Consider the following 13,652-nt stretch of genomic DNA (forward strand, 5'->3'; position numbering starts at 1 on the left):
GCGCACGCGTGCGTGTGTGTGTAGATCCATATACATAGAGCTGAAAATAAAAGTGATCTATTTCCTCTCAAAAAAAGATTAAGTTATTTCAAAAGAAAAGGAAATATGTATTATTAGCAGTATGAGTGTAAGCCCACTTGAGAAGCCCATGCAGTCTTTGTGTGTGTGCCCAAACGTGCACACATTTTTCAAGCTTTCGGGGTAGCTTGGACATTCCAGGCATGAGGATTATGAAACTGGAGGGAAGGTGGGGATAGCTGCAAAGGTGAAGCTAAAATGCATCACAAGGTCAGTACTAGAATAAACATGAAATTACCATGAAAAGTGAAATTGGACTAAAGACCTTGTCACCACTGACTCGCAGGAGAACAGGAGCAGTTGGTGCTCTTCTTTCTCAATATGCACAGAGGCCCTTTCCCCTCGCGTTTCCTGTTGTAATGCAAAACCACTTTTCGGGAAAAATAGTGTGTGGCAGACTGAAGCCAAGGGAAAGAAATGAAAGATATTCTGTGGGTGATAAATGCCTCTAGGCCAAAAATAGGAGAGGCACTACCTGGTAGGAACAGAAGCAAGAATCAATTTGAATTTTACCTAATGAAGCTTAGCTCTTTGAATAAATACCTACTTGTCCACTACTTGCTATGTTAGCTTTTTCCAGCAGAGGGCAGACTTTACATTGAAATAGATCTGAAAAGGCCTTCAACCTCTTGCTTTTTTTTTTTTCGGTTTGAATTTTTTTAAAGTTCAATATTTTTGGTTTCTAAATGATTTAAAAATATTTTAAAGTATTTAAGGTCTAGAGTATGTTAAATAAGAAATTTCTTGGATTTCAGTTAATATTTCTGCCTTATTAGCAAAATACTCAAGATGTGATTGCAAAATAAGGCTTTTTTTTCCATGGCTTTTGGGCTGGTCTTAGGCACTTTCTGTCATTGTAGGCAAGACTGTTCTTTTTTGTGTTGTTTACAAAATTACTAAAGAAAATCCTGTCTCTTAAGTGGATGGTTATAATTTTCATTCATTTCAATAGCTTTTGATATGAATAACTGCTTTTCTTTAACAGTTCAATTACTACCATCTTCTAATCTGTTTCATAGTTAGCTTTGATATTTTCCCTAGAGGAAATGACACCTATATAAAACTTAACTAAACGTATTATACAATATAACTTCAATATTCAAAGCCCCTTTAATGAGAATTTAAAATTTGTTTCTCTTCGAGTTTCATTTTCTTGGTCTAACCGAATCATTCTCACAATACGTGAGAAAATAGAGACTACTATCTCTCTACATATATTTTTTAAAACAGGAGGTTAATTCGCTTGTAAGTAGTGGCTAAGTTCAGATCTGGAGACTGATCTGTTGGACTCCAAAGCACAAATTCTTTTCATGGCAAGGCCTGCCTCCAACTGACTCCATGCGATCTACTTATAAAATCATAAACGCAGGACTTTATTCATTAGGACTCAAATCCAGACTGACATAGTTTGAAAAATACAAAGAACAAAACAAGATAAACCTAAATAAATCAATTTCAGAAATTCTTGGCATTTAAACTCAATAGGTTGGTTTAATTTTGGCTTCACGCAAGCACTTTTTTGATCTCGCTTTTTTGGGAGTGTGTGTGTGTTTGTGTGTAATACGGTTTTTAAAGTGAATGCAGGAAGAAAATCTCTGGGGAAGGCATTCTCCCTATTATAAGAAATACAATATATTTTCTTTTATTATTAAATTTTACTTACATTTCTATGAAAGCAAAAACGTATATCAAAATGCGTAAGAATTTGCTGCCTAGGAAACAAAATTATTTTTATGTGGAGAAACTGAAGATTTGTATACCCTTAAAATGACAAAGAAATTGAGCTCTATATATTCGCTTTCATTTTCATAATAATCTGTACAGGATTACTGCAATTAATTTTATGTAACGAGAACAGAGGTGTTCTTTTTATTTGAGTGCAGAAAAAAAGTTTAAAAAGAGGTGTGGACGCTTAAATGTAAAGTTAGTGAAAATCTATCAACGAAACCAGAAATGTTAGCAAAGCAAAATCATCTCTCTAAGTTCTTTTCTTGGAAAGATAAGCTCTGTTTCAAGATGGATAGAAAATGTGACAATACAATGAAAATGTCTCTTGCTGTTAAAAAAACACCACCGCCACAACTCTTATTTCAGTTAACACTGTGTTTACAAAACTTCACCCAAATCATCAGCCACGCTTAGTGTTAGGGAAAAAAGCACTGGAACACTGGACTTGGATTCAGAAATGAGGATTCTGCCCCACTGTAGCTGTGTGAGATGGATAGATCAGTCAACCTCTCAGCGCCTTGGTTTCTCACCTATGAAACAGGAGATAATATGTATCTACCACATAGAATGTTGAGAGATTAAAATGAAATTTACATTACATCTGTGAAAGCTCTGAGTTCGGTGTCTTCCTGACACATTGCTGATTGGTTTGTTAGATCAAAATAATCCAGATAATAGACTTTGTTAATAATACCCTATTTTGGGTAGCAACTTTTAAAACAATTCATCAGTTATTCGTGCACATTGCATAAATAGCTCCCTCCCAAAACTTACGGATGTTAGAACAAAGCTTGGGAGAAATCTTGACTCTACATGTAGACGAAGTAGGTTTAAGATTAAAGTTTAACTGCTAGTGATTAGAAAATGAAGCGGAAATCAAAAATAATTTTCATTTCTATTATACTTGGAAAATTTAATGATACAGTCTTAGATTTTAGATATTTGTTAGTATTTTTTCAGTAATGTTGGTGTTCTCTTCAGTTCTCAATATTACATTTAAAACAGCAAATAAAAAGCATGTCAAAATTCACTTTTTTGCCTCAAAAATCTTAGCCTATATTTCTAGATCTAGAATTATTCTTGCAATGACATTTTCCCCATCTCATTTTACACCTTGCCTTTTCCTTACAAATCATATTCTCTTTTCATCAGTACATCTGCCCAAAACGCTCTTCTACTTGACAGTTCTATCCTACACTCGCCTCTGAGCTTCTAACAAGACATACCTCTGGGAATTGCAAAGTGCCATATTTTAAATCTCTCAGTGAGATATACAGGTTTTCCCGTGTGATCATAAGGGATTCCTCAAATCTGAGTTTTAGAACTAATCTGCGACAACTGATAAGCACAGTATTTTCACATTAGTATATTTATGTTGTGTTAATATACTTAAACAGTATGTATGTCCATTGAGAATTTTTCTACAAATTTCTTATCAGCTTACTTTTAATTTTTAAGAAAGATATCTTACATATTTGATTGGCATTGGCTATAATTCTGTTATAGCTCTTAAACTAAATAGGCTCATCCAAATTGGGTGGGAGATGTAAATGTCACAGATTCTCAGTGGAATACTAGTCAGCAATAAAAAGGAACAAATTAGTAATACACACAACAACATACATGAATCACAATTATTATAAATTAAGTTTTAAAAGACAGACATAAAGGCTACATATTGCATGAATCCATTCATATGACATCCTGGAAAAGGAAAAACTATTGGAACAGAAACCAGATCAGTGGTTGCCACTGGTTGTCTGATCTGGAACAGAAACCAGATTAGATAGCCAGAGGGATTTACTGCAAAGAGGCTTGAGTAGACTTTTGGGGTGCTGGAAATATCTTAATTGTGATGGTAGTTGCATAACTGTATACATATGTCAAACTCTTCAAAGTTGCAAAACTGTATATATTTGTCAAACTTCTCAAACTATAAACATAAAAAGAGTAATCTTTTTAGTAAGTAAATTATATCTGAATATAGCCGACTTGAAAAAATTAACTAGTTAAGGAAAAAGGAAATATTTGCAGTTTTGAGTTGTATATCATCTCTTTTCAGAGAAGTTTTATTAAAACATACTATGTGTCTATTTTTTCATCCATTTTTATTTTCAGCCCTAAATATGACACTCAGACTAGTTTTAAATAGCTAAGAGCTACCTTGTTGGTGTGTTAAGAGGCTTTAGGATGAAATATTATCTAAGTATAAATATTATAAAATATTTTTAATTATAAGAAGAACATTATCTAATGGAACTCTTATCCTAAGAATATATCATTTCTTGATTTTTATTTCCTTTTCTAATTGCCAGCAATTAAAGTCCCGTGCCAAGAGCTTGATGTACCTAATATTACTTAAAGGTTATCAAGGGCTGTGATGTAAGTGGGATTAGCCTCATTTTAAAACAAGAGGAACTTGTTAGGTTCAGAGCAAAGTGAATAGCAAATTTTGCGAGTTCTTCTGATTCCAAAGCCAATATTAGTAACCACCATTGCTTTATTTTTACCAATTTAACGATAGTTCTGGTACTTGAGGATGAGATTGTGTAAGTGTTGGAAATAAACTGTAAGAAAAGAATTCTTCTCTTGAGGGAAAGAAGGTTTTCAAAAAGAATTGATCCTGAGTTCTGAAAACAGAATGTCGGGATTCATAAATGAAGGGTGTGCACTGCCATCCATCCATATTAACCATAACTCTTTGATAGAGGCTTAATCTAATTATAGTAAAGAAAAACAGTTATTTCCAACCTCACATGAGCTTCTAGTACAACTGTGATGCCAGGCTTTAGTGATATTCTTTTTGAACAAATTCTCTTTGAGATTTTACGTTTATGTTTATCTCCAAACTATCATTTTCATAACTGATCAGTAGATCCAGGTACTTTATTAATTTTTTTGTACTTTATTAATTCCCTATCATTTTAAATGAAAAGAGCTCAAAGGTTTCTATGTATTGCTTTTTGTTTAGAAGACATATCAAACCTAAATATTGTTTTCTTGGGCAACCTTTACATGTAGAAGGGCAATGAAAATTATAAACCCTTAGGAATTTGCTTTAGCTCTCATATTGGATGTGTAGTACTTTAAGTAGGTAATATGTATTTGAATCACTACTCAGCAGCTGCTCATCCATAGTGGATTTTTTTTAATGTAGCCTGCCAGAAGCGCTTACCTTTTATTCGTAATTGTCTGGGTGTGCCTTCCCCACTTGAATTGAACTGTATGTACTGTGTGCTGTAGAGGTGTGCAGTTAAAATACGTTTATTCTCAGAAATATTTTAAAAATATTTTAAAATGTTTTCCTTTGCAGAATCAGACACAAGTTTGGCAGAAGGAAGTGTCAGCTGCTTAGATGAAAGTCTTGGACATAACAGCAACATGGGCAGTGATTCAGGCACCATGGGAAGTGATTCAGGTACTGCCTAACTGTTGTGTAAACCTTAAAAAGTGTGAAATAAGACGCCATATAGTGGAAGCATGGGGGCTGTTCATACCCTCCCTAATGTATTTATGCAATTAAAGCAATTCTTTTCTACAGTGAAATAGTTTTGGAACTTTGCCATTCACTTTCTTTAAAAGTGTAACTTACAAAAGTCTTAGAACCAAACTCTCTAATTTTGATCCAGTACATATCTTTTTGGTCTGGCATATGCCACATTCCATATAGTCATGTCATCTATTTTATTTATGGGATCTGTTTCAATTAATTTGACTGCATTTAAATAGACTGTATTCAATTTGGTACATTTATTTACTTCCAAACTCTACTTTTTAAATTAAAATACTTTTTAAATAAAAAATTGATACTATCAATAAGAGAAGTATGATTAACTAGAAATTACATATATAAGTAAAAGAAGTCAAGTTTGTATAAATATCTTTTGAATAGGAGTAGAGTTGGCAAAATATTTCGGTCACTAAATGAAAATTTTACCAGGTTTTTCCCAAATTACTTTCCATATCAGTTGCATATTCCACCAGCAATAAATGAGAGTGCCTCTTCCTAATTCCCCACACCTTCATTAGTACTTCCTGTTATCAGTTTTCCTAATTTGTTAGTCTGATAGATTTCAAATTGTTTCTTTCTTTTCTCTGAGTGCATATTTCCATGATGACTACTAAGCTAAAATGTTAACATTATTAAATGTAGGTGATGGGTTAGTGGGTGTCTATTACATACCTTTCTATATTTGTCTACGTGTTTGAAGTATTTCACAATTAAAATGAACAAATCACAAACAAAAAGAAAATGCTTTGCAAGGGGCCAGCTAAAAAGCATTGGAAAAATGATAAGTTAAGAAACAAATCACTTTATTCTTCATTTGTGATTGAGTTGTTTCCCCTAAGAATATATTATATAATTCAGATTATCCTGCATTGTCAGAAGAATTATAAAAATTGATATCCACAAGAGGCCTAAGGCGGCAAAATAGTTTATAGAAAGATTGTCATGAATCCTAAATGCTTTCCAAATTAGATTGTAGCACCTCTTTTTTCATATATCCTTTTATCACAATGACACTCCTGAATCCCTTAGAACAAATTAGTTTGAGGAAACCCAATTCACCAAATGTCAGTCACAACTTTAATCTTCATTTAAAAGGGTGAATTCATTTTCTGTTCAATTCAGTCAGTGTTTATTGAGTTCTTGCCATGTGCTTATTTCTGTGGATTATATTTGTTTTTTCTATCTTTGTCATAAAATTGTTCAATTTACTAATTAACATTTCTATTACATGCTATGCTAGAACTCAAAATAGATACTCTAGCTAATATTTAACATCATTATAGGTTGCTTTAAGTTTTTGGAGATCATGCTAATTTTCGTTTGTCTAAGTAAGGGCTTTTCAACAATATCCATTCATTCAATAAATATTTAACGTGTACCTTCTATGTGCAGGGCATCTTGCCTATTTAGAGCTGTTAACAAATGTATTTGCTGATTTTTAGTCCTCAGTGTGGCATGAAACACATAATAAATCTGAACGCAATCTACTTTTGAAAAGCAAATACATTTTCAAAGGCAAATACATTTTTGAAGACAAACGCACTTGAAAGAACACCACTTGAAGTTCTAGATGGATCAGTACTTAGGAGCAAAGAATTACTTTGCCTAGTGGGTAGTCAATTTCTGAAATGATAAAATTATGAAATTCCTTGCCCACAGGTGCCTGGTATAAGCTAAAATAGAAACCAATTCAAAAGGAGGTTTAGATAAATCGGTGAACTGTTAAACACATATTGAGGCACTGAAAAGTATTACAGAATCTGCAACTGTGTTTTAATCTTTGAAGTTGACATCAAAAGGGACTTCATTCTATATGTCCTTCCTCCTCCTCCAGAGGTCATATATGGGCCATAAGGTGTGACCCAAAACAATAATATTATATTCCTTTGTGGAAGTGTTACGCCATAGTAAACATGATTACCAGTACTTTTAAAGTATAAATATTCTAATTATATTATGAAAGGCTTTTTTTTCTGTTTCCCATTTTCAAAAAGATATATTGCCTCTCAAAAAGTGGCAATGTTTTTGGCAATACACATTGGCCTGATATGTAGAAAGTGTTTCCTTACTATTTCAAGATAATGCCTATTAATATTTGTCCAGCTGGAATGGTGTATTTTTCTGTGGTTACATACTATAGGTAAAGGAATACTTTGTAGATTTCAAACACATGCAGTGACAGACCTTTTCTCTCCAAGAATAACTCAGCTGTCAAAATCAATGTGAGAATGAAATTTGCCACATGGTGTAGTTCCAATAGAATATTATTATTTAAGCCTTATTTGATTTTCTTTTTTGACCATTTATATGGTATAATTTTAAGGTCTTTAATCAATACTTGTTGTAGAGGGAGGGCACAGTGTTATTCAAAGCTTGTGCATATTTTAACTACTATTTTCATTTAATTGATTATGCTTTTCAGAGAAAGCCAAAAACAAACAAACAACAAACAATCAAAAACCCAAACATTTCTTTTATAAAGGAAATTGGCTCCTGGCTCATTGATACCAGCCCAGTTCTCTCCTTCTGCTGACAGAGAAGAGAAAACTCTGTTTTTATTGCTTCTGTGGATAAATTCTTCCATCCCTGTGTCAGAGGATGTGATAAGGCAAGAATCAGGCTGAATATTTAGCACTCACCCAGCTTTTATTCTTTGGATGCTAGTCTCACATTGAATCCAACTCTAATTTTTTCCTGTATCCACACTGTGCTTCTTTTTAAACTTAGGGCCACCTATCAAATCTCCTAGTCTTAAATCAAAAATATGGAAGATTACTGAGCTATCTGTCTAACCAGGTATTTTTGTAACAGCAATATAGGGTCCTAGACTCTAAAGTCCTTCAGGACAACTATATTATTGAGAGTGCCTGGCATATAATAGGTGTCCAGTCAATATTGACTGAAGAATAAATTCATGGTACATGCCTACTTAAGTAGCAGTAAAACCTCATGACTTTCGTTCTGAAGTTATATTGTAAACACAATATAACTTCACAATATATATAACTCACTCTTCTTAAATGTATCAGCTTAATAAATGATTAGAATGTGTGAGTAATATTAATATTTTACTCATTTGATTTGGTTCTGGATTCTCGGGAAAGAGACTTAGGAAATTGCTATATGTTTCTCTTTTTAATAAATATTTCTTATTCAAGGATATAGTAGTAAGCATGAAAAATGGGGGAAATTATTATTAAAATGTACTCTTTTAATAGTTTATTCTGCAACTATTATCAAGGAAGGAGCATTTTATTAGTATTCTTAAAATCTATGCAGAAATGTACCTCAGATGAAATTAAACAAAGAGGATTTATTGCTATATTTTAACAAACTTCCTAGATCAAATAAAAATTTAGCAGTAGTAAATTTTTGGGTCTTTGTTTAGACACTTTATAATGCATCTTCCTTTGCAAATATACTGGCTCTTTTGGAAAAGTTAGATGATAAATTATCTTAATAGAGGTGAAATATCAGGGTTTTGATAGTCTATAAAAGCTACAGAGGAGTAACATTGTTCTTAAATAAATCAGAGCCTTACATAAATATAATACAAGATGAATTATTGTAAATATTGTAGAGTTGAAAACAAGCATGGAAACTTATAAAGGTATATTTTAAATGCTGGTGATTTTAAATGAGTTTTTCATAAAAATCATATTGAATGAATCAGCAGATGATCCAATGATAGCTTAAATGTATTGCATCTGTTTTTACTCATCCATACAGAAGGCAAATTTCCTGCCAGGTTAGTAGATGATCCTAAGTGGTATTTGGTGTGAATTTTCCTATCTGTTCAGATAGCACTATCACAACAAGTTAAAACCCACTCAAATAGAATTATCCAGGGGCTGAAATGGAGCCATCAGCAAGTTTTTTGAAGTTAATGGGATTATGTTAGCTTAGTTTTATTGCAATCATTGATAAGAAAATGAAGTTATTTCATGTGTGATGAAATATGGATAAATACTGTTACTTCATTTTTTCTTGTGATTATATAAGGCATAAGATGGGCTTTTAAATTGGTATAATATTTATTTTACTTCATTTCACATTATAAGCTATGCATTTTTAGATCTTTTTCCCCTGGTAACATAGGTCAATATGGTCACTTCTAAATAAAATATATTCTATCTAAAACAAGATATATTATAATAATTTTATTTTAATATTCATAAAGTTTATGTTAGGACTTATTTTATCAGTATTTTAAATTTAAAGTCTATGTTAATTGAAAATATTTTCAATATATTATACTTTGGATTTTAGAAAAAGTAGGAATATGTGGAGCCATAAACATAAGGAAGTAATAAAGATAACAATTCACAAAAAAATGGCAAAAGTAGTCATAATTTAGTTTAAACCAACAAAATTATTTTTACCTTTCAAGGAAAACCTACCAATTAAAGGCTAGCATAGGAAGAGTTTTTTCCTCTACTCTCTAAATATCACTTCTGTACAATGTAGTTGCCTCAGATGGAAAAAGGAACTTGAGATAGATAGGGTGTCGTGTGTGTGTGTGTGTGTGTGTGCTTTTTGGTATTTGGTTGTCAGATAAAGTTTCTACAAATGGAAGAAAATAGTATCAGCCATAATACCTTCTTTGCAAAAAAAAAAAAAAGGGAAATACGGAACTGGGAGGACTAATGATTCCAACTTTCTCAGCTCCTCTTGATTTTGTAGGTGGAAGGGCTAAGTGAAACAAGCAAGGCATAATGGCTCCACAAAGAAATGGGAAGTCTGATGCCTTAACAACTATACCTGCCAATCCCGCACCACAGCCCTTTCTACAAATTCGCCTTGGCTTCACCCGCTCTGTGAAAACACTCCACCATGTTGCTCCTTCCCAGTCCTCTTAATTAGTTGACTCCCTCTGCACCCCCATACCCCCAGACTCCTTCTGTGAGAGGGAGCCGGGGTTGTATTCTGCAAATGCAGAGAGCAGACATTCATTGGTACAGAAAAGAGAAAATGAATTGGTTTGGACCACACGTGAAAAGGAGTTTAAAGCACAAGAGGCCTATGTTCAGTTTCAGGCTTCCTAAGCTCTGTTATTTTGTTGTGCCTTCTCTTATTTTTCTTTTCAACCTTCTTCAGATGAAGAGAATGTGGCAGCAAGAGCATCCCCAGAGCCAGAACTCCATCTCAGGCCTTACCAAATGGAAGTTGCCCAGCCAGCCTTGGAAGGGAAGAATATCATCATCTGCCTTCCTACAGGGAGTGGAAAAACCAGAGTGGCCGTTTACATTGCCAAGGATCACTTAGACAAGAAGAAAAAAGCATCTGAGCCTGGAAAAGTTATAGTTCTTGTCAATAAGGTATTCAAAGAACATATAACATTAGTTGATCATTTTCACTGTATTATTCTGAAACTTTTATATGATGGCATTTGTGTAAGTTGGTCATTTTCATTGTATTATTCTGAAACTTTTATATGATGGCATTTGTGTCATTGACTCACACATGTTTAGTTTAATTAAGAGTAATGTCAAAATAAGCTCTTTATTTTATTTTTAATCTTTTTTAAGTATATGTAATATCTAAGTTATAAACCTGAAAATAGAAATTTTCCAATAAAACTAGAACATTATACCAAATAGCTATAACTTATGTAGCCCCAAAACCTAGGAGTTAGTTTTGATTCATCTGCTTCCTTTATTTCCCTTATCTGGTCACAGGTTATATTCACCCAGATATACTTTAAGGTTAACTAGCTAATTTATCATTGCAAATGAATATGAATGACCCCAAAATACCACTGGAATCAAGGATCAAATATTGTTTTTTACTTTCTCTTTAGCTATTGACCCTTAGTCAAAGATGGCAAGTCCTCTTTCTCCAGAATACATATAATGTGGTTTGGAGATAAAATTAAGTGAATGTTTGGTATCTACATCAAGTTAAATAGATTTTAAAATCCTCAAGAAGTATGTATATATATATATATATATACACACATATTACATTAAATGCAACTGAAGTTTTCCTTCAATAATTTGTATCTTAGGGTATTTGAAGGCCATCTTTGTAAGTAAATATGTCTGCTTCACCTTAAAACAAAATCTAGTCATTTGAGCTTTATTCAAATAAATGAGTTTATTAATTTATAAATATATAAATTGGGGATATGAATATTTACTATTTTATGGAATAAAAATGAGTATACTTTTCCTTGATCAGAAAGTCTTTTTTCCATTCTTATCTATTCCTTTATAAAAAAAAGCAGTAGATTGTAAAACATTCTATTTTTTATTTCTATTATGCTAAAAGTTTTAGTTACATCCTGTTTTTCAGTACTTAGAATCCATGATTTGAATGATTCCTATCATGTAGTTCCAAATGCATTTTGTGTGCATCTGCTAAGTCCAAAGAGCTCTCCTTTATACTTGTATACTCACTATTAAAACACTTATTTCTTTTGCTGGTAATGGTGACACATTCAAATTTGTTTGCCCATAGCCTTGCATATATTCCCTTTGTACAGGATATTATTTTTTTTAATGAAATAGGTTTGAATCCTGTTTCTACCTACTGGTAGTTTGAATTAGACAAATTAGTAACTTCTCTAACTTTAATTTCTTTATCTGTGAAATGAACAAAATAATAACTACTCTGCTCTGAAATTTCAGTTGGATAATATACGGCCTAGTAATGACTCTTTCTTTTGCTCTTAAATACTAGCTTTCTCCTGCTCCTTTCTCTTCACCTTCATAACTCATGAAACTAAGTAACATAACCAGGGAGGCTCTTAAGTGCCAAATTCAAAGAAAATAACCAAGTTAACTGGATTCAAAGCTACTTAAACTGATAATTTTGAAACCATTTGAGTATCTGCCATTTTCTCAAACTCAGCCTCACCATCTGCCCTCCCAAAGGCTCCTCTTCCCCATTTACCTGTTTCTTTGTGAGTAATACCACCTCCTCCAAAGCATGCAGCCCCCACACCTAGGAGTTAGTTTTAATTCATCTACTTCCTTTATTTCCCTTATCTGGTCACAGGGACATAGGCTAATAGAGTTGAAAAGGGGCTTCGAGATTCAGCTTTCTTCCTTTGCAGAGTGGTTCTCTCACTTCTGCAGGGTAACTTCCTAATATCAAGGAGGTCCCCCTGCTAACAAGACATCGACACTGTTAGAAAGCCCTATTTGTATTCATCCAAATCTGTTTCTCTGGAATCCCAGAATCACCAGTTAGAGTTCCTTCCTCTGCAACCACACAAAGTCTTAATTCTCCAGCCTAATGACAGCCCTTCACATAGACAAGGCAGCATTATGTGGCTCCTATTTTTTTTTTTTTGTCCCTTGGAATAAATGTCCACAGTTCCTTTAACTGTTTTCCATATAACATGGTTTCTAAACCTGTCATCATTCCTAGTGCTTATACTCCTTCAGACATTTTTCTAGGACACTCTTAAATGCGGTGTCCAGAGTTGGGCGAAATACTACAGATAAGATCTTACCAGTGCAGAGCGTAGGAGAGATGAGATGTGACACCCAGCTTATGACCGCATTTGCCTCTGGCATCCACAGACTTATCTGGACCTTGTCATAAACTCAAAATCCTCAGTTCCTTTTTATCTGAAAATCTCTTAAACTAGAACATTCTTAATTTATTTTTGTGCAGTCAATTTTTGAGCCTAAATTCAAATACTTATTTCTTTAACTATTGATCTTTTCAAGTCTCATATTTTTGTATGTGTGTATTGCATCTTCCTTTCTATAATATTCCATTCTCTACTCAATGCTATATTCTAGCCAGGAATCTTTCATTGCATTGGATCTACGTGATTCTTCGGAATGCACATTTATGGCTATGTTTAAATATTAATTTATCCTCATTAATTATTCACATTCACTGCATTGTTGTGTGGACACCTGGGGACTTGACTCGAATTCCTTATTGCTTTTCTATTGTTTTTCTCCTTAGAATTACTAGAAATCCCTCCACTAATTCTTCCATCTATGTCATAATTGTTTACTATACCATCTTTTTGAATTTTAAATTAATTTCAGCTTTAATTATTTTTGACTGAGTCAGAACGCCTCTGGCCCAGTAAGTCTACGTAACCTGAATCTTGTGTTTGGCCCGACAACAAGGTATTGTTACCCTCAATCTAGAAAAGAGAAATCCTGTTCTCTAACACCATTTACTTTCATCTCCCTTCCTCCGTCCTTTCCAAAGTTATAGCCTTCAAATGCAGAGAGAAATGAAAACACCACCTGCGTTCCCAGACTTTCCATTTCCTATCTAGGGCTTCAACATCATGAGAGATAAATCCCAGGTTCCTTCAGATGCTGCAATGCAGCCCCATATGATTCAGCAGAAGTGGGTAGCA

The 13,652-nt window shown here is 33.3% G+C and overlaps 1 protein-coding gene across 1 annotated transcript in view; it reads left to right on the forward strand.

Annotated features, from left to right (window-relative positions):
• IFIH1 (interferon induced with helicase C domain 1) overlaps positions 1-13,652 on the forward strand; it is a 52,309-nt gene that overhangs the window by 20,190 nt on the left and 18,467 nt on the right. Inside the window, exons 4-5 of the mRNA XM_030796868.1 lie at positions 5,120-5,224; positions 10,415-10,635. Coding sequence (XP_030652728.1) covers positions 5,120-5,224; positions 10,415-10,635 — 326 coding nt within the window. The remainder of the gene's footprint in view (positions 1-5,119; positions 5,225-10,414; positions 10,636-13,652) is intronic.

This window comes from Nomascus leucogenys, chromosome 17, assembly GCF_006542625.1.
Source record: "Nomascus leucogenys isolate Asia chromosome 17, Asia_NLE_v1, whole genome shotgun sequence".
Taxonomy (NCBI): domain Eukaryota; kingdom Metazoa; phylum Chordata; class Mammalia; order Primates; family Hylobatidae; genus Nomascus; species Nomascus leucogenys.